We start from the raw sequence: 26109 nt of genomic DNA, 5'->3' as shown, positions 1-26109 counted from the left end.
TAAAAAACATGCTAGTTTGTTCAGATGGATTAACGTTAAAGGGCATCAAAATCAATGTTATAATTTAGATTTCATTATATATTCATTACATTAAATACAACTACACTTTTAAGTGTAATTTCTTTGCAAGCAGTCATATGATTGTGTGATTGTGACCTCTAGTGGTGAGATGAGGAAACTGCAGTAGATGTGAGACAGAAGATGGTATTTATTATAGAAAGTTGTAGTATTATGTTCTTTTAAATAGAAAATATAAGAATTTATTAATTTATTATGTCATTATGTGATTTTATTTAATAAGGGGCAGGAGAAGAACCATGTTAATCCAAACCATGTCCCTGGAGATCCCCAGACAGTCATGTAGTTATTAACTCAACAAAAACAATTAGAAAATAAAAATAAAAACAAGGTCTATTGATTGTGTGCACTGCACACAACAAATAACAATAAATTAATTTCAAAAAGTATATATTTTTATTTTGCAACAAAAGTACATTGATTAGACTTTAATGGACATGATCATCACACATCAGTGTTAATCAGTACATCAGTAGTTAATGTACACTGCTGGTAAAGTTATATAACCTGTGGATTAAACTCATACTCTACACCAGCAGTGTTTATATAATACAATTCATCAGATTCTGATGTGAAGGATTCACGACTGTTTTTAGTGGTGGTGGAGGATGAGAGATTTGGGATGTTTGTAAAGAAACTTGACCCAGCGTGTGTACTTTATACAAAACATTCATTGAAGAACACATGCTGAAAAATACAAAACAAGAAAAGATGATTGGAGGGAATGAAAAACTCATCTTACAGATGGGCATCCATGAATATGGATAAATAACTAGCCATTATATCAGCAAGTTCACTGAGAGTTATCAAGTTTCTGAAACACACAGCAGAGCTCAGCATTTTCATAGTTTATGATTTATTCAACAAAACATTACATATAAGAAAACTATGTTTTGTAAAAAAAATCATTGTTTTATTTTTTTATCTTTTTTCACAAGCAGGTGTCGCGAAGGTGTTTTAATAACTTCAAGGTGGATCACTTTGCGAAGCTAGATCAAATGCTGTCTAAAATGTACACACACACACACACACACACACACACACACACACACACACACACACACACACACACACACACATACACACACACACACACACACACAACATCACAGAAAACTATTTTGTACTTTAGATTTTCAATAAAAATCATTCTGTTTGATTTATAAGATTGTTTCAAAATGTCCTTTCAAGATCATACATTTATTGGTATTCCTAACTTTGTGGGGACATATACACCGATCAGCCATAACATTATGACCACCCAGGGCCGGTTCTAGATATTTGGAAACCCTAGGCCAAATTTATGTTGGAGGCCCCTCACAAACCTCTAATTTTCAGGAGAATGTGAGAATTTTTTTGATAATTTTTCCAACCCTGTAAGAAATAATTTAAGCACTACAGTTATCAAACATGTTTTCCCCATTACTTTTCTTTTTTATCAAGTTCACCAATGGATTGCATTTGTGTTAAAACTTAATTTGAAATTATGCAAAACCACGTGTTAAACATTTTAAGGCAGGTACAAGTTGTTGTTGTTGTTGTGGAAAGTACAGAATAACAGTTATCTATAAAAGACTATTCATGTATTGACCAATTTATTAATGAATCAGCAAAGAGAATGATGTTCAAAGTTAATAAATTACTTTCACAGTCTACTTACTGGAGTTTCACTGTAACTACTGAACTTCTCTCTCTGTGTTGATGAAATAAACTATAGGTGGAAATCATGCATTTGTTTTACTACACAATTGCTTAAATTATATATCTCCATATTATTTATAACATTCCTGGTTTTAATTATATTTTTAGGGGGCAACCCTCAGATGGGGACATGTACCCCCCACAGCGGTATTTATTTACTGACAAAGTAATGTTTACAAGGGTAAAAGTCCACAAGGGCAGACTGTGTTATTTTGGCCTCACTTGTTGGGTGAACGGACTGATCTGCTTTCAGAAAAAAAAATTCTAAGCTCAAAAGACCAAAAAGGTAAAAAAAGTTGTAGTAATTTAAGAGATGTGCAATCGTGATTTAGGCTAAAGTGTGACAATAACAGTTTTCTATATGCTAAGTTTGATTTGAATACAAATCTGCAAATATGATCAGGTTTAATCGAATTCAAACTTAAGTCTGAATACAGCTTCATATTCGCAGTTACTAACGCTATTTATTTCTCTATATTTCAGTTTTTATCTTTATTTGCTGTCAAAATGTAGTAACGGTCTATTTATGAACTTTAGAAAAAGCCCTCTTATAAAAATTAGTTACAATGTATGAACCCAAATATTGTTTATTGCCCCATTACCTTTATAACATAAACTTTACAATTAACCAAAGCTGGTCATTAAAGACATTTAGGCTACTTATACATTGAAATGGTTTTGTCTTCCTGTGGCAGAATGTGTAGGCTAATGAAAAAGGAAAAAGACTAAATACTTTAGGAATACCTTTACATTTTAACTCTCTGTTTTCTCTCATAACTCTGTTATTCTGTTTATTTTTTATTGTATACTTTCACTCTCACAAAAACTAAAGAAACACAACAAAGATCCCTCACAACAGCGCGAATAAGAGAAAAGCACGGTCCCTCTTAAAAGTTAAGCTGCCTATGCGGAAGCACCTCTTCTTTTAACGTGGGACGAGTGGCGTCGGTAAGAAACTGGATTTCTCGTGTTTATGGTTTAAAATAAGTTTAATTAACCTGCAGGCGACAAAGCTGTTATAATTTTGAACAAACCCCACAAAGGTAAAACAAAATTATTACAAATGTACAGTTTAAATCGCTCATTTTTGTTTATTTTTGACTGTGAAATAATGTCGTTGTGTTAAAGTGAAACCGAAAGTATTCGCAAACATTACACTTTCTGCCACACGAAGACAAAACCATTTCAACATGTAAGTGATTTAATGAACAGCTTTGGTTAATGTTAAAAATAATGTTATTAAAGGTAATATGGCTGTAAAATATGTTTGTGTTCATATATATCAAGTCATTTTTGTGGGAGGTCTTTTCTGAAGGTAATCAATAGACCTCTGCTAACGTTACATGGAATGACAATAAAATAAGATAAAAACTGCTTTATAGGGAAACTCATTTAGGTTAAATTAAAGAACAAAGATCAGTAGAGAACACAACGGGACTATTTGAAGGCTTTTTGTTTTTGTCTTATAACCATATCACTCCGCAATATAAAACACTCCTCGCGCTTCCGCACGAGCTGAAGCGGATGACTGTCACTCAGCGTGTTCTCATTTTTTTTCTATAATCAATACAACTGGCTTAACTTAACATTTAGCGCTATAGTTTTATATAATGTGTAGGAAGATGCAATAAGCGGACCCTTTCACACTATGATTTAAAGTAAAATGTTTCGACGCGCAGGTTCGTTGAAAAGTAAAGTAACGTTAGCTCTTCAACAGCAAACAAATCAGTCAGAAAACAAAAACTGTTTAACAGTAAAGATATGCGAATCACGTGAGTAGCCTACTGTCTTTTATTGTGGGATGAATTAATATAAACATTAACCCTGCATTACAGTACCTGAAGTTTCTATCATAATATATTATCTTTAAACTATATCTGTAAATGGTAAAAGATGAATTGTATCTATAAGAATCACAGTCTTTTTTTTATTAAACCAAAGAGTGTGCTACTGTATAACTGAAATAAATAAATGATCTGAAGGGAAGACAGAGTTTGGTTAATCTGCAGGCCAATATAGTTTTAGCATTTTCATATTTTTAAATAATTTAGATTTTCTGTTTCTTATCTGTGGCTCATTTCCCTTGTTAGCAGCATTTATCATTGTGAAGTGTTTTTGTATTTAACACACACACATTGTGATCTCCAGGTCATGACTGTTTTCATCAACACATATATCAGTGCTGAACTTCACCTAAGATGAGTGAAACAGAGAAACAGAGGTAAGAGTGTTGCTGCATGAAGTCTAAATCCTTTGAAAGATGCAAACTTTACAGCTTTGAAGGCTGAGTCCTTGTCTCTAATGGCGCATTCACACGGGGGTCAGCGTTAACGCTTCCCATTCACTTTTACTGAGTGACGTCATGCGTTGCCGAACTGAATTGTGGATCCGTCGGCGCCGCGTCAGTGCCGTTGCTCGTGACAGAAGTTGAACATTTCTTAACTTTTCAAGCGGCAACGCGTGCGTCAGCCAATCAGATCAACTTATGCAAACAACCTAGACAGAGCCAGCCAATTACGTTTATGGACGAACGGAGCATGTGTAGCGGCCACTGTGATTGGCTGTTGGCCACGCTTCAGACAAGCCTTCCGTTAAGCGTTAAAGCTTACGCCTCATGTGAATGCGCCGTAAGGGTGTACTCACATCCAAACTGTGCTCAGGCGCGTTTGACCCCAAAGCCTGATTCGTTTGGTTAGTGTGATTGCTCTGTACTGCGCCCAGGTGCGGATTGTTTAATTGTGCCCTGGCCAGCTTGCAGAGGTGGGCTGGAGCATGGTTTACTTGAGCTCAGGTGTGGAATGCTATGGTGTGAGCGCAATCACACCGGTGCGTGTTTCAAAAGGAGAGACGTCAATTGCGCGACCACTCACCTTCATCTGCCTCCGTAAAAACCTTATGATTCACGCAGCAGGGTTACTGTCCACACGTGACAGATCAACTGAGCAATATGATAGACGTGTGAGAGGGCTGTGTGTCATTGCGCACCAAACGACCCCGAATAAAACACAGAGTTAACATAACGATGGTTTCCAGTCTTAAGAGACCACTTTACTTCCTGCTTTGTTCAAAACAATCACATCCTAATGACGAAAGCACGCCAGGGCTCAGATCGATAAAAGTACACTGCAAAAAATGACTTTCTTACTTAGTATTTTTGTCTTGTTTTCAGTAGAAATATCTAAAAATTCTTATATCAAGATGTATTTTCTTAATGAGCAAAATGACCTAAGTAAATAATACTAGTTTTTAGACAAAACACATACAATTTAAGTGAATTCGTGCTTAAAACAAGCAAAAATATCTGCCAATGGGGTGAGAAAATTTTACTTGAATTAAGTGTTTAAGAAAAAAGAAATCTTATTTCACAATTTTTTTTCTCACCCCATTGGCAGTTAATTTTGCTTGTTTTAAGGACAATTTCACTTAAATTGTATATTAATTTGTCCTAAAACTAGACTTATTTACTTAGGTCATTTTGCTCATCAAGAAAATACATCTTGATTTAAGAATTTGTAGATATTTCTACTGAAAACAAGACAAAAATACTAAGTAAGAAAGTCATTTTTTGCAGTGTACTGTGTGAGTGCGTGCATCTGGGGGGACAGGGAGTGGGGACAATCGCGCTGCTGCATGGTTTGGTTTGTTTTGGATAATGTGAGTGCGCCCTAAAGTCTAGTTTTGCTGTACTGTCCACCTAGCCTGGGTGCCAGCCGATTTTAGCCCCGCCCACAACATTTTAAAAGACGGGAAGATCGGTCTAGGGTTTCTCCGTTGAGGAGCTACTATGGCTGTTTCTCAATTCTAAGAACGCAAAGAACGGACTTGCGTTCTCATGGAGACTGGTTTTGCAAGGCGACCGTGGTAGAACGAACTCAGAAGGTTGCGAGAACACAGAACGCACTTGTGAGAATTGAGATGGGTGCGACCTTCATGCTGGTTACGTGACCTCCCCAGATTTCAACGCGCAAGTCTGCACTCGATGCATCCTCGATATCAAGAACACATCCGGGTATTTTCATGCATCCTCTGTACTTGTGTTCTTGAGAATTGGAATTGAACTTCGACTGTTAATGATGACGTAGAGAGAGGACACAAGGACCCAAGATCGCTGAAGAATGCATATTGAGAAACAGCCTATGCGAGACCCAAAGCTGGTCGAACCAATCAAATTGTCAGGGCGGGCTTTATACGATGATGGACAGATGATCAACAGTAACGTAATCAACCACATCACCAAAGAGCGCGCGTGTTGAATCTATTTACAACGAAACGGCTGGCACTGTAGAATTCAGATGTGTGGATTCTGACATTGAGTCTGTTGTAAAAGATATCGACAGAGCATTGATTTAAAAAGAGGAACAGAGAAACTCGAGCAGGGCATTTGTTGATCGGAAAGATGTTTTTGCCGTCCTTCCTACGGGATTCGGCAAAAGTCGGTCGCACTTATGGAGGACCAATTTAAAGAAGCAACTGAAATGGGTATCACGGCAATGCAACTCTGCGTGCACGACCTGATGGATATAATTAGCGGTCGTTGCCAGCTTCTTTTCGGAAGCCCGGAATCGTGGCTTCTGAATAAGTGGAGGGACATGCTAGGCTCCGATATTTTTCAAGCAAACGTAATGGGTATCGTCGTGGATGAAGTTCAACTAATGTACAAATGGTAAGAGATAGTCTTACTGTAAGACTTAATGTTGTGATATAAATGAAATGTTGTAAACATAGTAGGTGTTGATGTATATTCGCTAACTCAGACTAAGTATAATCACAATGTTAGTGTCATTGTAGCGAAATAACCAGCAGTTCGTCAGGCTGCAAAAGACGCCATTTCAACATACATCACACACTCCATTGCTCTGATTGGTTGTAGGTCTATCCAATTGAGTGCAGAGGCATTTTTTTGTTGAGATGCCCCATAATCATACCCCAATGGAGCGGTATCAGACTCAAATTCTGACTAGAATTGAGTATGACAACGTCAGGCTATTGTCCACCGTCTGTCTGCAGTCAATCTCTTACACATGAACTGTTGTCTGGTTATAATGCCTGCTCAACAGATTATTATGTAGTAAAATATTTGTATTTCTTTTGGTTTATTGTGTTATTAGTGACAGATCAGGATCATGTGTATCCAGCTCTGTGTCTATAAAGAGTGACCACTCCAAAGGTGATTTACCAAACTTCAGTGAGGACAAACCAACAGCTACTAAAAGGTATTTCATGTGTTTCTTATTGTCTGTCACATTTAGACTGTGTTAAGATTCAGCTGTGCTTTAATTTTTGTGAAGTCTCACCTAAAGCAGAGTTTTGAACGGAGATTGACATGAGAAAGTGTTGCTGTAGTGTCCACCGTTTGTCTGTAGTTAATCCCTTACACAAGCACTATTGTCTGCTTATAATGTCTGTTCACAGATTATTATATAGTACATTTTTTTATTTCTGTTTGTTTTTGCATCTTTAGAGACAGACCAGGATCACCTGTATTCAGCTCTGTGTCTATAAAGAGTGACCACTCCAAAGGTGATTTACCAAACTTCAGTGAGGAAACACCAACAGCTACTAAAAGGTATTTCATGTGTTTCTTATTGCTTGGCACACTTGGACTGTGCTAGGAAGTACTGGAATATATTTTAACTGCAAATTTTAAATTTAGCCAGGCTGCTGTATGTCAATGTCATGGTCTTGCCAGACCTAGATTCAGGTCTGAGTTCATATGGCAAGATCATGGCAGTGTAGCGAATTAGCGGGAGGAGGGAAATAACGTTATTTGAAACACTATGAACCTCCAACCGAAACACTACGGGGATTCCCAAGGGAATCTTAGATTTTAGCTCAAAAGGGAATATTATGTATAATTAACTGTAATTAATTATACAAGTTTATCAGGTTTTACCTGGCGTAGCAGAATTAATAATAACAATTAATTAATATGTTCGTCCACCGAAGACATATATCCATAATCGTATATTAACGTCTAAGAAATGTTAATTTCATGGCCTTTAAAATTAACCTTCTCACTGATATACAGTGCTACTCGCAGCGTGTAGCTGGATCAAAAGGCAGAAATAGTGACTTTAATTTCATGAGCATTGAACACAGAAACAATTCAATTGTGAAAATGCAAAACCGGTTTATTAACTATAAAACGAAGTACACATAACGACTAACTAAACATACACACATACAATAACATAAAACATAGATGAGAAAGAAAAGATTGGAAATAGCTAGAGAGAGTAAAAGATTGGCAATCGCACTATTACTTAAAGGAATAGTCTACTCATTTTCAATATTAAAATATGTTATTACCTTAACTAAGAACTGTTGATACATCCCTCTATCATCTGTGTGTGTGCACGTAAGCGCTGGAGCGCGCTGCGACGCTACGATAGCATTTAGCTTAGCCCCATTCATTCAATGGTACCATTTAGAGATAAAGTTAGAAGTGACCAAACACATCAACGTTTTTCCTATTTAAGACGAGTAGTTATACGAGCAAGTTTGGTGGTACAAAATAAAACGTATCGCTTTTCTAAGCGGATTTAAAAGAGTAACTATATTTTATGGCGTAATAGCACTTTTGTGAGTACTTCGACTCGGCGCAGTAACACCCTCCCTCTCCCATTATGAGAGTGAGAAGGGGAGCGGACTTTTCAGGCGAGTCGAAGTACTCCCAAAAGTGCTATTACGCCATAAAATATAGTTCCTCTTTTAAATCTGCTTAGAAAAGCGCTACGTTTTATTTTGTACCACCAAACTTGCTCGTATAACTACTCGTTTTAAATAGGAAAAACGTTGATGTGTTTGGTCACTTCTAACTTTATCTCTAAATGGCAGCATTGAATGAATGGGGCTAAGCTAAATGCTATCGAAGCGTCGCAGCGCGCTCCAGCGCTTACGTGCACACACACAGATGATAGAGGGATGATTCAGCAGTTCTTAGTTAAGGTAATAACATATTTTAATATTGAAAATGAGTAGACTATTCCTTTAACATCTGCACAAACCATCGGAAAATCTCTAAGGAGCACCTTAATTTTATAAGGGGTAAAGCTTAAACATCAGCGAGTAAAGTTTATACTTGCATTTGGCTCTTTGTGATGCGTTGCGAAGTTTCTGTTGCGCGCGGTGCGAGCAAGGAGAGAGAGAGAGAGTCCAGGTGCGTTCGTGTAAGATGAAGGAGTCCGTTAAGTTGTTTCGTAGGGCGGATTGGTCCGCGTGGTTTTCCGAACTCTAGCACAAAGCCAGGAAGGACTGTCCCGAAGAGTAGGACAGGGCTCAGAGAAAAGATGATGAATCCGAGGGATTCTGGGTGAGTCTCAGCGAGTTTCCAAACTGTGCTGGCGGGTTACCTAAGTAACCCGGCGACTGAGCGCTCATGAGTGAACTAAGCCACTGACTGAGATAGTGAGCGATTAACCGATTGAGAGATTGAGCGAACTGCGCGATTGGGCTTGGGCGATAGGCCGTTTTGACCCATTTTAGGTGAATGACCAATGTGTGAAGTGTTTGATCGGGCGGGGAAACAAGCCTTTGTACTTTCAGACATCACATTTGCGTAATTGCATAATGATAAAAGTTTGTTTCCATAACTCTTCAAATCGATATTAAATGACATTGATGCGGCTTATGGTAATATGATACATAGAAATGATTGGGAAATAAAGAGTAGATTAATTTGATACTAGACAAGACATGGGTTTAAGATCACGTTGAATAATAATTTCATACCTAAGATATGAATCATGCTACAGTGAACAAAATCTAACTAAAGTGTTAACACACAGTTACATCACACATACATGATCATGCAGTAAAGGGATATAACATATATATATATATATATATATATATATATATATATATATATATACATTTAAACAGCTCATTGTGATCATTAAATGTGGTTTCATCACAGGCATATAGTCTGTGCCCCTTGCTGTGTCTCTGGCGATGGTCAGAATGGTGGAATTCCTTTGAACCTCCTTTTACGATGGCATTTGTTTTAATTGTCGCCCACTTTACAGCCTTGATAGGTGATAAGAGATCTCGACGATTGTCAACAAAGGAGACAGGGTTATCTAATTATCACAATTTTAGGGCTGTTGCAATCCAGATGCCCAATGGCCTCGATCTGACTCCGAGCCATCTGTTACAGCAGTATTATGTTCTGTGTGGGGACACGTGGAGTCACATTGTGTGTGTGGTTTCTACGTGTTCCCAGTGTCTTGTCACTGTCATGGTCTTGTCAGACCTTCTGTGTTAGATTCAGGTCTGATTTCATAGGGCAAGATCCTGGCAGTACTGTGTTTTGTGTGGGGACATGTGGAGTATCTTTGTATGCTTTGGCCACATGTTCCCAGTGTCTTGTCACTTTTACCCCACTCCCTTATGTGCTCTCGTCCTGATTATACAAAGATAAACCTCATAATGTTATATCAGCTCTTAAATCAGGCGCGGAGCTATGGGCGGGCCGGGGCGGGCCCAGATTGACAGCTGGCCCGCCCAATCAGAAATGTAAAAAATACTACTCTGTATAGTTAGACATGTATACTACTTTATGTGGTGTAATTTATCTATTGCATGTGTATGTTAAAAACAGTAAAATTATAAGTAAGCCTGATAACTATTTAAAAACTATTAAAGCAGTTGAATGTTGCGTTATAATGAAATATTCCCGAGCAGCTTTCAGCCATGATCACTTTGAGAACTTTTTTTGCAAGCAAGTAGAAAACGTATTTTGAATAACAACACGTTATAAATATGTGCTGCGCGCTTTCCTCTCAATAACATAAACACACAACAAATATGACAGCGGGGTAAAAAATAGAAAGAAAACATCTGATCATAGTGATGTTGTTTGATATAGCGATATAGCAGCACTATAAGTCACGCCACGTTTATTGCTACACTTTATACAATATAGCCTATTGCTTTTAAGCAACAAATAGCCTATCATAACAACCTATAAGCCTACTGTGTAATTGAGACATTCATTTAAGAAATGCATTAAAGCAGAAAGACGTAGGCTGCGGAAATATAGTGGGTTCACTTCAATCCACACCACAGACGTTCTTGGTTTGCTTCTTATTTATTAAATCGAGGCAATTGTTTGATCAAACATTGATTAATATTAAGATACAATTTATACAAAACGAAATTCACTTTAAAGAAAGTCTTTCTACAAAACAAACCTCGCAAAATCGCTTGCCCGACGTCCATTACGGGCTATGGCGAATTCCTGTCGGGCTAAAAAAAAATGATGCGCCTTGGCCGTCGGGCGGAGGAAAAAATATTGTAATGTGTTTGCATTCTCTCAGATTTAGTTAGGTAATTATGTTGTATGTAATTCGGCGTCATCTTGTTAGCCATTACTATCCTCACTAACAAGTGAAACTGTCAGAAAATGAAGTGAAAGCATTAAATCCATTATTCCTTTCGTTCACGTCTGATATGTGCGCTCCTCGGCTCCGCTCTTCACGATTAGGCTTGCTCTTGTGCTCATCAAAAAGTATATTAAATGTTTATTTATTTGTCATTTCGTTTAACCCCAGAGTCTAACATTATTCTAGCAATTCCCTTTTTCTTTCTTTATTTAGTAAGTTAACTTAAATATGTGAGAACGAAAATATATTTTTAGTGATTTGCATGAAGAGAATATGATGTTAGAAGCTTCATTTTAAGCATTTAGTAGCCGTATTTATTTAAACACTTTAATAGGTTATTTAAAAAAGTATAAGGTTTTTTTAGGTTCATTTATATTTCCTGTCACTGTGTGCAGGTTCTTTTTTGTAGGCTATGAGAGCCCAATATTTTTTTACCAAAAAGGCTTAATAAATGTCACGTTGCATTACAATTTAAAGTATCAATAATGTCAAAAATGTGACGTGCAGTTCGGGTGTGTGTGTATGCTGTTTAAATTAGTGTTCTGAAGTTTTGACGAATTTTATAGACTTGTTATAGTTTCTTATTCAAAAGTGACACCCATAGATTCAGGCCCACCCGGACTTAATCCATGCCCACCCATATGTCACGTTCTGCATCCGCCACTGTCTTAAATGTAAATATATGGTGATCTTGTCAGAAGAGTTTAGCTATAAATCAGGATTTAAGCAGTAAGTAAAGTGGTTGGATTAAACACGAGGGTCGTGTTATTGGGTCGTGTTTAGTCACAATTTTTTTAGTCAGTAACCCTATTTATATACACAGGCTCTCAAGTCTCACGCATTGACCGTGAGACACACGCATTTCAGTCAGTTCACACGCCACACCTTGTATTTCTCACGCTGAGAAGTAAGAAATAAATTGTCCTGCTATATTCAATAAATGGACGAGGCGCATGGCAGTTCGGTTGAGTTCAGCTGCTTCCTTCGAGTTTTGTAAATGTGCTTTCAACTTTACGCAGCGCCACAAAACCGACACGCAGATGACATCAGGGTACCGCGAGAAATCCTGCGAAGGAGGCTGATTTCAAATCGCTCTCGCGTTACTCTGATGTCATCCACTTGTCGTTTTTTTGCAGCGCCTAATGAAGTCGTTCACACAATGCATCCTACCAGGCAATAAACGAGAAGTTGTTTCTGGTGATGTTATCCCGCTGCTAGCAAGTTCATTACTAACATGGATTTAACGGAGTGGAAGTTAGATGAGCAAGATCCGATGAATGCGGTAGATATAACCCATTTTTTAAGCATTTTGATTTTACGATTCCTGGACGAAATCATTGCCTTTGATCAAAGACAATGAAAGCTAATATTGGGGAATAAAGCCAAATTTGTGCTAAATTATTATTGATTCAGTCAAAAACTCCCAACAGCTTTGCAACCAGAAGCTTTAGTTACCTGAAATTAAGAAAAGTACTAGAGGCTTCCTGAAATACATAAAATGTAATAGAGATGCATTTCATTATTATTGCCCTTTCATTATTAAATGTTCTGCAATACTGTATGTGTACAGTAAGCTCAAGTTAAAAGAGTACAATTCCATAATCCACTTAATGTGCTCTATTTTTATGTACTAATGTTGTACTTAATATAGCCTACATTTTTTTTGTTCTTTAGTACATTAATATGAAATATGCTAAAATGTAATTTAAAAATGTATTTAGGTACCACTTGAAATAAATTTGAACCCATCTTTGTATGAAAGATGAGTACACGTTAACTTCAAGTGGTAAACATTTTTGCAATACGAGATATGTTAAATGCATTTCAGTTCATATTAATGTAATCTCAAAATAACACTGAGTATGACACTTAGATGTTTTTAAGATTATCTTAAGTACTAAAGTAGAAACTTTGTATTATGTACAAAACTATTTTGTGAAAATAGGGCACTTTAAAGGGATAGTTCAACCAAAAATAACAATACTGTCATACTTTTCTCACTCTCACGTTTTTACAAACCTGTATAAATTTTTTGTTCTAAAAAACACAAAGGAAGATATTTTGAGGAATGTTTGTAAGCAAACCTTTAATGAGCCCCATTCTCTTCCATAGTAGGATAAAGTATAATATGATATTCAATGTGGCCCATTAACGGTTTTTTTACTAAACATTAGGTAAAATTAAAGCGTAACTTAACCACTGTTCAGAGCCTGACTCCACCCACTGGCAATATTTGAAAAATGTGAGAAAAGTGGGCAGATCCCAACGGAGATAGAGGGGACGAACTAATCTCATACCAAGTGTGTGGTGAGATCGTAACAAGGGCGTGGTGAGCTTGAACCTGCTTACATCACGAGTTATTTTTTGGACCCAACATCCAATAGGAAAATTCAACTGCAAAAGCCACCGTTCAACCTGAAGAGGGCAGCACGTTTTTACACCATATATTGTAGTACCCCTCTCCTGACCAGTTGTGTTAAAATACAATATAACTCAATTAACCTACTTAAGTCTGTGTCATTAATGTTAATCAAACAACCCAAGACAAAGAGAAAATCCCTTCTGTAGCTCTAAAAAATAATCATATTTAATTTATACAAAGACTTTACCTAATGTGCAACTTTGTTCTTTTTTATAAATGTTTGTAATTTCTTAATTTGTTACTAAATTTTTCCCACCCCTTTTTTGCTGATCTGAAAAATGATCAGATCTGTGCCTCAAAAACTGTAATGTGATCTGAACCATGAGTTTTGTGATCCGTCACACCCCTATTTTGTAATGTTCTGGGCTGTCCTCCATGTCTTTTTCAAAATGCTAAGAGGGGCCAGAATTTTGAAATTAACTGAAGTACCTTAAAGGCAGATTTTTACATACACAGTCAACCATGTCAGAATTGTTAGGCGCATTAGCACTTAGTATAAAAGTTGTTGTTTCCCTGTGATGTGTCTTGAGTGTGGCTCAGGCGAGCTGTGCCGTGCTATGCTTCAACACACAATTCTGTGTCGTGTCGCGCTGAACATTTTCCTGTTTTTTTTTGATAAAGTCTTAAATTTTTATTTTAGAGGACTTAAAAAGGTCTTAAAAGTCATTAAATTTGCTGTTAAAAATGTGCAGATACCCTGTACAGCCTCTTTCGATCACATCTGAAACGTTGGCTTATTTGTAATCAACACTAAAAGTTCTGCTGTTGCTCGTTTGTGTTACAGTTGTGAATGTTTTGTGTGATGTAAACTGCAATTACTGTATTACTGTAAGGACTTGTAAATGATGTTAAAACTTATTTTTAACCAATTTAACATTTAATGTCTTTATCTTTTTATTTTAACTTGTTACAATTACAGTGCAAAAACATACTTTTTCCTAGGGTGCCAATGTACAACTGGCAATTAGGACTACAGTGAATGAAAATTGAAAATTTTGGCTAAATCTGGCATGTTACAGGTGTACTGTTGTTAATATGCACTGTCCTGGTAAAAAAAACATTACGTAATTTTCCAAAAATTGCTTGGATTTATACTGACATTCAGGGTTATTGTCGTAAACGAAAACTATCACTAAAACTGAAACTATTAGTGAAAAAATATTTTCGTTAACTGAAATAAAATAACTAAAAAAGCGAAAACTAAACTACTACTATAATGTGGACCTGCAAAACGAACTAAAACGAAATAAAGTTTAGGATAACATAACTTTCATTTTCGTTTTTTAAATGTTATTGGATCAGTAGTTGAACACAAAGTCACTCGTACCGGATCAAAAATAATCAAATGTTGCTGGATCATTAATGACCAATAGGTGGCAGACGAATGTCTATAGCTGTGTCCCAATTTAAGAGACCTTAAAAGGTGAGCACTTGGTCTTTCAAGGTGGCAGCCTCAGAAGTCCGCAAAGAGAAATGATATGAGACGTTCTAACCTTCGGAGGACCCATAATTGGCGTCACCTGCTGCACGCGCCTGTCAGCAGGACACAGCGGAGACATTTCTGACTTTTTAAAATAAATATGAAATCAGAAAAATATTAAATTTATTTTAGAAAATATGACACGTTGATGTGGAATAAACTATTCAACAGTATATTAAAGTAATCAACCTTAGAAATATACGCATATACGTAACATAAGAAGAATGATATTAACACAAAACATAACTTATAATACTTAAACTGTGACAATAAAATTTTTTTTCTGATAAATACACACTTTTATTTTATAAAGGTTTTAATAGTTTATTTTAGAATATCAAGCCATTATATGCAGTCGTTGCAGGCGCGCAATGACTCTTGGGATAGCCTCGCCTGTTAAGGATCCATTCGTTCTATCCTTAACAGTGCTGAGAAATAAGGACGCATTTTGAGGCTTCATTCTAAGCATCCTTTGAATTAGGACAGCCTTACTAACCTCAAGTTGCGCTGCTGTGACGCAATCAGTCTGTATATTTATAAACATGTTTATTATATTTACCCAGCATAAATAACCCAAAATAATTTAGAGTGTAGGGTTAGTGTGGTATTTGTCCCGCCCTTCCTCCACTTTAATTGGCAGTACTAAATAAAAACAAACCTTATTTAAAAAAAGGTGGTGTATACACTTTTGACCACCACAACCATGATATTACACTAAAGACTAAGCTTAAGCTGCATTAGTTTCCATGTGATTTATTTGTTTATGTTTGCATTTTTTATAAGTAACCAGAGACCGGTGACCTCAGTAAATATTGGTTCAGAAATTAACCGATGGAAAGCATTAAAAGAACAGCGAGGAATAAAGAGTGATGAGGAACTGGCAACTTTTCTGATCAACAGGTGAGTACACAACTTTCAGATAGTTGTGTCTCAGTTTAAATTGTGGCTCTTGTAAAATGTGTGGCTTATGTGAAAAATAAAACACATACTGTATGCACATGAAATAATAACATTATTAATAATAATCTAATAATCTAATGCTTTTTCAAACAGGCTTCAGTATGAGACATCAGAGGCAGATATTCAGAATTGTGAAGACGATCTTCCCTGGATCTTCAAGGTATAGAAAAATGATTTTAATTAATACAACACATTGATTATTAAACAAAGTTTTACAGACTATACGAAGTAAAGCACTCGACAGAATGTTTAATTCTTCTCCCAGAGTCCATACAATAAAACAAGCCCAAAACTAGGGGTTTTATCATTAAATAAGTTGTTTTTAATTAAATTCTCTATCATTTCTACACTGGGGCCAGGGCCCCACTTTTATTTTGTCTAAAGTTGTAATAATTTAAATGATTACATTTTTCAGACCTTTTGTGTATGACCCATCTCTTTGGGCCCCCCCAAAATTAAACCACAACAGAAAACATTTTACAAAACTTTTTTACAAAGCATTTTTTACTGATGTTTGATTGCACAGAATTTGTGATCAATTCAAAATGTCTTATTTACAAATGTTGTTTGTTTATTTTTTTGTTGTGTTTCATTAACCATTCTTTTGTGGCCCAAATGTATCTTCTGGTAGACTTCCGCATACCGTATAATCAATAACAACAGAGTCGCTCTTGAGTAGATTATTGCCAGTTACTGTAATTCCACTACTTTTATCAGTAACACGCATGTAACAAAGTATTTTTTAAAATCAAGTAACGCAATTTCAATTACTGAAATATAAATGAGTTTGTTACTCGCGTTACTCTATTTTGTAAAAAAATAACACCTGCAGAAAATACATTTCTGATCTAACGTCGCATGATCGTGGTGGGCGGCGCAATGAATCATTAAACTTCATCATGGCTGACAGTGCATATAGAATGAACATGAAAAATCTAAACGGGACAACATACCTTTGTTTAAAAATTGTGCGCAAGTCATAATCCATCCGGTCTCATGTTTGTAAATTATCTTTGTCAAGCAATCCCAGTTTGACATCAACTTGGATTTGTAGTCCACAAAAGCAATAAATCTGAGAAATGTTAACATATATCTTAGATGTTTACATCGGCCTTCATGGAAGAGAATGATCCGCGATTGTTGTTTCCAGAAAAATATTCACACTGGGCTGTACAACTGTTCAAACTCCATAGTATGTGCGACAAAGCAATCCACGTACTCCGTTTTCTGATTAAATATCTTCTTTTAATCCTGAGTATCGTTTAAAACAAACATAAAAAATATACAAACAATATATGACCAAACAGCACACTACCCGCCACAAGCTGTGTCCCGATTCAAGGGCTGTGCCCTGCTAAGCATGCGGCATAAAGAGTTGAGCACTCTGTCTTTCAAGGTGCAGCCTCAGAAGTTCGCGAAGAGAACTGAAATGAGACGGTCTAACGTTTGGAGGACCCATAATTTGCGCCAGCTGCTGCACGCCCAGACCGGGCCTGTCAGCAGGACACAGCGGAGACGTTTTTTAACTTATTAACAGAACAATGATAATTTATTTTAGAAAATATGACACATTGACACAATTGTCTCCAAATTCTTAAAGAGACAGTACACAATTTTAACACATTATATATTTTCAATGTAAACTTTAGGGGTGTGCCGGTTTCAGAATTGGTGATGACTGTTATGACGTGAGGCAAATGTGACAGTTCGTAACATAACCGTCATGGGGGGGTTGCGCGTTGTGACATTCGTCTGTTATGGGACAACTAGTTTGAATAAATGAGCAGAAACTGATTAGCAACTTGCTTAGGGCCCTATTATTTCCGCGATCACAGAATTGCGGACGGAATCGCGGAATTGGCAAATTAACACGGAATCTAGTATTAACGCGGAATTTTTAATATTTTGAATAAAATAATGTTTTTGTGTGGGAGGCGAACGTATGTCTGGGGGAAATGCAGACTGGGGGAAGTAAATCTTGGCGACACACCCCCTCCCGTCGTATCAGACCCCCTTCAAAACACTGAAACCATGGCGAAGCGGCTCTCCACGACTCTGCTTTCGTCAGCGAAAAATTAAGCAATTTGACGCTAGGCACTTAGTTCCAAGCAGTTCTCACATGACTTTTATGTGACCGGAGTACTGTTATTTTGTACGTTTTGTCAACATTCTGTTCACTGTGAGCGCAAAGATACATGCACTCTCTCATCCATGTCTGTCTCACTGTACCTCTCACGTGCACGCGCTCAGGCATCTGTCCGAAGTGCGAACACAAATCCTCATGTATTTGTTCAGTTTTATGCATTTCAAGCGAGCTGAGGCAAACTAACTATCCCTCGCATTGAAAATATAATCATCTGCATCATGGCGCCGCTCTCTGTCTCGCTTTCGCTCGCACGTGCAAAGAGCTGCATGCTCATGCTGTCCTAAGTCAGATCACTATCCTGTGTATGTTTGTAAAGTTATATGCATTTCAAGCGATTGTGTATAAAATATGGATCGCGTTCCGCTGGATTGATGTGTTTAAGGCACTTCTGAAGGCACCACTGCTTTGACACCTTGTTGTAGCCTCCTGCCAACAACACTAAACAATGCATTGAATTGAGTTGTGGGTGTGCGCGTGTGCGTGTGCATGTCCGTGTGTAAATGCATGTTTTACAGTCATTAAGTAATCGTGTTATCCCGTTTTTCCCCAAATCATTTACATTTTAATCATCAACATTAAAGGCACACTCTTTTTATGACTAAAATAACAGTAAAGGGTAAAAAAATTAAACAGATAAAACGGACTTAGCAAAAATTTAAACGGAGAAAACGGAAATTGGGAAAAAATAAAACGGAATTTGGGGAAAAATAAAACGGAATTTATAGGGCCCTTCTTGCTCTACGTTTAAACTAACAGCAAAGACATTTAGCGGTGAATGTCCTTTCACCGAACGATCCCCACCTCTAACCCATCATCTAAAACCTTGACAGGTGATCTGACCAATCATACTTCTTCGCCATCCAAAGCAGTCAGGAGAGTTAGTAACGCTACATTAACATGAGAGGATTTGAACTTGAAAAGTGGAGTGTACTGACGCCTTTCCGCGGTTAAAACACCATTCCATCTTATGATCATTCATGATGCTATAAATTAAAAGAAAGGTGAGACTTTGTTTAACTCTTTCACCGCTAGCGTTTTTAAAAAAAGTTGCCAGCCAGCGCCAGCGTTTTTCATGATTTTCACCAAAGTTCAATGCCTTCCAGAAAATGTTCTTCTTTGAATATATAAACATACAATATACCAAATGAAAGAACAGATCCTCTGCTTTCAAACAACAACAAAAAAAACGTTTCTTCCTACCTTCAGTGGTTCTTTTGTAATCAGCGTTTGAATATGGGTAGGTTTCTGCAAAAACACCACATTTTGAGCAAAAAGCAGAGATAATTCCATTTTTGTGACAGACTTTTCATAGAGATCCCATTCAGAGCGATCTTTAAAACAGACACGGACATGCAGCAGCTTGTCATAGGGCAATACTTCCGGTTTTAAAAAGTTGCGGAAAGACGGAAAATCTCGTCATTGGCGGGGAAGCGTTTTCTCTTAATTGACGAGATATCTCGTCAATGGCGGGGAAAGAGTTAATATCAAAAGTAACCTGGTCTGTCATGTCTGTCAGTGCGTTGTCAGTGTCCTCTCTGCTCCGCAATGTATTTTGTGTGAGAACATGGTGGGGTGTGAGAGCGGCGTATCTTTTCGGACATAGCGGCAGTAATTAAGGGAGTTTGGTCTTTGCGAACGGTCAATTGACCTGATATATTCTCTATGTTTATGAGTCATCTCACTTATGCCGTTTTTCAAAGAATCAAATACAGTTGGAAACGATGTAGACCATTAATAACACAGACTGTTAATTGTTTTTAATCAGTATTTAAACATTCTCTATGATACATTTTTTCCCCTTTTTTTTAATAACACGGTTCTCTATGATACATTTTTTTCCCCTTTTTTTAATAACACGGTTTTAGCGGTTAAAGAGTTCTAATGACGGTGTTCAAATATAACCGTCGGTCTCACGGTTATATAATCACCTTCACAGCCTTAGTAAACATACAGAATATTTGTCTAAATGGTTTAAATGATATACATAAATAAACTAAACTTACATATTATGATAATTTCTAACAAAATATTCAACGGCTGAATCTAAAACAAAATAGGCTCCTACAGTATGTGATATATTAGAGTCTTATGTGTAAAATAACCCACCCATATAATTTTATTGTTTGACTGTTCAGTACTGTTCATATTTACATTTAAAAAGCAGACATAAAAGTCACTTAATTACTTGATATACAGTAACTGGTAGAGTAATTCAATTACTTTTAAAAGAAGTAACTAGTAACTGTAACTTATTACTAATTTTCAGTAACTTGCCCAACACTGATTATTGCTGATAACAAGCTAAATAAATAACCATATTGTTTTTGTTTTGTTTTCCTTCTACTTGAAGTATGCGCCTGTTCCCTACAATGTAATGTGAAGGTGTATTGTAGATTAAGCTTTGGTGCCTTGTTGTTTGTACATGTACATTTTGAAATGAATAAATAATAAAATAAATAAATAACCATAAGCACAGTAGTGATTTATGCTCAATGTCTCATAGACTGCAGTTTAATTTTCCCAATCAAGTCCAAAAATAATGAAAGACATTGCCCAAAAGGTCCATGTGCCCTCAGTCGTTCAATAATAATATTATAAAGTGGAGAGAACACTTGTGTGTGCAAAGAAAACAAAATGAATGATATTATTCAATAATTTGTTCTCCTCTGTTCTTAAGTGCGCATTCATGACCAGACTACAGCGCATACTGCTGATGTGACCTGCTGACGTAGTTGCAAATTATTTTGTTTTCTTTTTTATTTAAGCCAATATGCAAACATTTTAAACAATACTTATACAGCCTGTATACGTGCACAAGTTACAATTTGTTCTCCTCCTTGGTGCTTCAGTGCTGTTGACCTGCTGACATAGTTACCAGCGTAAAGACACAGAATTCACTGGAAACTATGTCAACAGGTCATGTTAGCAGCACTGAAGCACCATTTTGCTTCATAATATTATTATTGAACGACTGTTGGCACATGAACCTTTTGGGTGATGTCTTTCATTCTTTTCTGGGCTTTATTGTGAAAATTAAACTGCAGTCTATGGGACAGTCACAAGAGGCCAAGGTAAACACAGTTTATGTTTTGTGACAAACAGCACAGGTGTCAGTGACAGAATCAGTATAGTCTCCAATTCAAGCTTTATGCAGCACTTTCTATGTATTAAAATGACTTTTTTGTTTAGGATCTTGAGTATGAAATAAACACATTTCAGAAGAAAGAGCTGGAAAGGTTTCAGAAGATATTAAGAAATGAAATGTTACAAGACTTGGTAAAAGACTATAAGGACAGAAACCAAATCAGAGAAGCATTTCTTGATATCACACTCCACTTTCTTAGATGTTTGAAACAAGATGAACATGCTGATAAGCTGGAAGGTAAGAAGCTCAAGACATCATAATTTGTCATATTGTTACTTATAAAATGTAGGGGAGACATGTATGAATCACTTTTTATTTCCTGTGTTGTAGATGAGCTGGTCTACATCTGTCAACTGAAATCAAACCTGGAGAAGAGGTATCAACGTGTATTTGAAGGAATTACAAATCATGGTGACTCCACACTTCTAAATAAGATCTACACAGATCTTTACATCACTCAGGGTGGAGGTCAACAAATCAATACTGAACATGAGATAAGACAGATTGAAGTCACTTCGAGGAATCTAGAAACATCAGAGACACAAATAGAATTCAATAATATGTTTAACCCCCTTGAACAAGACCAGAACATCAGAATTGTGTTAACAAAAGGAGTTGCTGGCATTGGAAAATCTGTCTCTGTTCAAAAGTTTGTTCTGGACTGGGCAGAGGGAAAGGAAAATAAAGATATCAGCTTCATATTCCCTCTACCCTTCAGAGAGATGAACTTAAAGGATAAAGAAAGAGTAAGTCTGATGGACCTTATAAGTCAGTTTTTTCCAGAGGTTAAAGGACTGAACCTTACAAGAAATAACAAAAAAGTGCTGTTCATCTTTGATGGATTGGATGAATGTCGTCTTCCTCTGAAGTTTGACAGTAATGAGATGTTGTGTGATGTCACTTCTCCTGCTTCTCTGGATGTTCTCCTAACAAACCTCATCAAAGGAAATCTGTTTCCTTCTGCTCTCATCTGGATAACCACCAGACCAGCAGCAGCCGGTAAGATACCACCTGAATGTATTGACCGGGTGACAGAGGTTCGAGGATTCAATGATGCACAGAAGGTGGAGTACTTCAGAAAAAGATTTACTGATGAGAATATGGCCAACACCATCATTGATCATGTTAAAAAATCAAAGAGTCTCTTCATCATGTGTCACATCCCAGTCTTCTGCTGGATTTCAGCCACTGTCCTTCAGAACATTCTGGAGAAGAAGAGAAACGATCAGTCTGATGACACAACCACAACATCTGAAGATACTCCTAAAACTCTGACACAAATGTACACACATTTCTTTCGCTTTCAGATTCAACAGAGCAGAAGAAAGTATGAAGGAGAATATTCACCTGATATTTGCTGGGATAAAGATTCAATCCTTTCACTGGGAAAACTGGCATTTCAACAGCTGGAAGGAAGCAACTTGATCTTCTATGACACAGACTTGGAGGTCTGTGGCATTGATATAACTAAGGCATCAGTTTACTCAGGGATGTGCACACAGATCTTTAAACAGGAAACAGGGATCATTACTGGTAGTGTTTACTGTTTTGTTCACTTGAGCATTCAGGAGTTTACTGCAGCTCTGTATGCACATCTATTACTGGACATCTCAAAGAAAAATGTGTTTGCTCAAGATCACACAGGACAGGAAAACAATGAAACAATGATGGGTTTACTAAAGACTGCAGTGGATAAAGCACTTGAGAGTGAAAATGGACATCTGGATCTTTTCCTTCGCTTCCTTCTCGGTCTGACGCTTAAGTCCAATCGGCCACTTTTACGAGGTCTCTTAACACAAGAAGAGAGTAATGAACAAAGCAACAAGGAAATAGTGGAGTACATCAAGCAGAAATTTGAAGATAATTCATCAGCAGAGAGATCCATCAATCTGTTTTTCTGTCTGAATGAACTGAATGATCAATCTCTGGTGAAGGAGATTCAAAAGCATCTTAGAAAAGGAAGTCTCTCATCTGCTGATCTTTCACCTGCTCAGTGGTCTGCTCTGGTCTTTGTGTTGCTGACATCAGAAAAAGATCTGGAGGTCTTTGAGCTTCAGAAATTCAAGAAATCAGATGAATGTCTCATTAGACTATCACCAGTTATCAAAACCGCCAAACGAGCTCTGTAAGTAGTAAAATCAGTTTTTGCTCTTATATGAAAAGTGCATTTACATGAACATGCTAAATATATGTTTCTGGCAAACACTGTGGTACAATGCTAAAATTTAAGTGATTTAAACCTTTACAGCGCCCTACATAATGGGATAAAAAAATTTTCCTCTGTTCTAAACAGTTTTACAAATTAATATTTTAGATGCAAAACCCTCTATGTGCGACTGACATCTTTTCTTGTAAATTAGCATTTTTTTTATCAGGCTGTTATGTTTAGGTTTAGTTATTTCAGTTTAATGCTAATGAAAAGGTAATAGTAACTGAAATGCCTTATTTTCACCTGTGTGTTGTTAATTATAGTTAAAGGTGACAGAGAATGAAAACACTTTTTACCATTTCTTCAATAATGGTAGTCTACCCGCATTCACGAACATATGAAAAGTGCTAGACATTATGACATCTCCCTCTCATAGAACTTCCTCCTTTATAAATGTCCGCCAGAAAATTACCCAATCTGAACACGGATACATGTTACATAAAATGCGTCTCAACCCCCACTCTCATTCAATTCCCTCCCCTTCAAAATAATTTGCGGCAAAGTTTACATTCTTTTGAGTGGCATCAAAGGCAGCCAATCCGTGTCAAGTGCTTGAATTTCATATTGAGGTTGCCAGTTAAGCACGAAGCGATGCCACATAGGTGAAAAATCACGCGTTAAAAACCCCCACCCTAATATAGCTTTCTGAAAGAGGTTTTTAGGAAGCTTTTAAGGCATTACAGACCCAAACAAAATGTTGTTGCCTACATGTCACATCACAGAACAAGGATACATACCCCATTCGATCATTCTATGTCACCTTTAAAGGCGGAGTGCACAATGTTTGAAAAACGCTTTGGAAAAGGGAGTCGGGCCGACTACCAAAACACACTTGTAGCCAATCAGCAGTAAGGGGCGTGTCTACTAACCGACGTCCTTGCCGGGGTTGCGTATGTGTGGGGCGGGTCTATCAAAAGAAGGTCCAGATTCTATTGGGGTAGGGGCGTGTATGTTTAGGTGAATTCAAATATCAACATTGGCTTTCAAACATTGTGCCTTCCGCCTTTAATTTCCCTCACCTGTGTTCCTCTGTATTGCCCTCGTGTGTTCCTGTCTTTATCTGTTTTTGTTCCTGTATGTTGTGATACTTACTCTTCGTCGTCAGTGTTCAATAAATCTCCAGTGTGTTTTTATATAATAGTCTATCGTCTTCATTGTGTTAGTGTAAATATTACACACTATGGGTGTGCATAATTTTCAAATAACTCAAAGGACAAGTCAGTTTTTCTGCTTATACTGCGGTTACAAGAAATATTCCTCTGGTGGTTATTTTAAGACATTTAACAGGTAAGGTGTGCATTTACAGAAAAAATAATCAACACCTGTGGAACTTTTTTCAACTAATCAGAATAAAGCATTCAACAGACCCATGGAATATCAATAATGCCGTTTTCTGACATGTTTTCTTGTAGGCTAAATGATTGTAATCTAACAGAGAAGAGTTGTTCAGCTCTGGCTAATGTTCTGGGATCAGACAGCAATGTGAAAGAGCTCAACGTGAGCAATAATATACTGAAGGATTCAGGAGTCAAGCTGCTTTGTGATGGACTGAAGAACACAACGTGTGAATTAGAGATACTGAAGTAGGTGGTTTTACAAAAAATAGTTCTATATAAAGAAAGGTCTTAAACCTGTCATGTTATCTCTAGTTTAATCAGACTATTAATCCTGTATATATATGAAGAGTTTGGTTCCAAAATGCAATAAATCCATTTTGACAAATTTCGGTAAAAACGTGTTTTCTATACCAAGAAAGTGACAAGATGAAAACCACTATTTTCTGTTACAAACTTTCACATAGCATCTTTAGGTAATATAAACATAAAAAATTCAAATCCATAACTTGATTTTCAAAGATTTATTATGAAAACATTTTATTCCACAAAATGCAATAAATCCATTACAATTTTTTATTTCAAAATGCTATAAATCTATTAAATCAATGTATAAATGTGCATTCATCTTTACCATTTTATATTTATTTAGTTGACTAGTGGTATACAATGATTAAAAAATAAACATTAATGGCATTAACCAAAACACTTACTTTGTTATATTAAGAACACATTGCTGCGGTTATACTTGACGTAGTCTCTTTACATTTTCACAGCGATCAGCTGTAAAATGTTTTGGTCCCGCTCGATTTTCGTTGACTTTGAGTAAAATAATTTAAAGTTTTCATAAGATCCCCTGGGGTCAATGTTTTAGCATGAGAAGCTTGATACTGTCTGGAGAACAAGCAACCGAGTGCCTCTCGCGGAAATTATTAGATGTTGATGGCTTACGTTTCTTTCCCGTCACAGAAAACCATCACAGGTTTAGCGATGCAATTAAAGTATTATTTTGTTTTGTTTGTTGATCACGAAGTACAAAGTAGATGAGGAAAACTAGGACTCCATGTACTCAGCGCGCGGCCATTGTTTGTTTACATTGCGTGACTGGTGGGCTGTAATATCAGGAATGGATTTATTGCGTTCTGTAAAAAAGGAGGAGTGGCGTTTGTCGCATTTTGGGAAAAAAGGGAGAAAAGATGACAGAATAACACGGCGGATATTGGATTTTGCGTAAAATTAAGAATTTAC

The 26109-nt window shown here is 36.8% G+C and overlaps 1 protein-coding gene across 10 annotated transcripts in view; it reads left to right on the top strand.

Moving 5' to 3' along the window:
- LOC129452697 (NACHT, LRR and PYD domains-containing protein 3) overlaps window positions 1-26109 on the top strand; it is a 224675-nt gene that overhangs the window by 174554 nt on the left and 24012 nt on the right. Inside the window, exons 1-10 of one of the 10 annotated variants that reach the window (XM_073865356.1) lie at window positions 2709-2822; window positions 2908-2971; window positions 3928-4000; window positions 6888-6992; window positions 7241-7345; window positions 15851-15967; window positions 16121-16187; window positions 21363-21555; window positions 21649-23443; window positions 24940-25110. The exons of 1 other annotated variant lie outside the window; for it this stretch is intronic. In XM_073865356.1, the coding sequence (XP_073721457.1) occupies window positions 3978-4000; window positions 6888-6992; window positions 7241-7345; window positions 15851-15967; window positions 16121-16187; window positions 21363-21555; window positions 21649-23443; window positions 24940-25110 (2576 nt within the window). In that variant the 5' untranslated portion in view covers window positions 2709-2822; window positions 2908-2971; window positions 3928-3977. 8 more of the 10 variants (XM_073865358.1, XM_073865354.1, XM_073865355.1 and 5 more) reach the window with 8 other exon arrangements.

This window comes from Misgurnus anguillicaudatus, unplaced genomic scaffold (genome assembly GCF_027580225.2).
Source record: "Misgurnus anguillicaudatus unplaced genomic scaffold, ASM2758022v2 HiC_scaffold_31, whole genome shotgun sequence".
NCBI lineage: Eukaryota > Metazoa > Chordata > Actinopteri > Cypriniformes > Cobitidae > Misgurnus > Misgurnus anguillicaudatus.
This window is presented reverse-complemented; position numbering and strand designations above follow the sequence as displayed.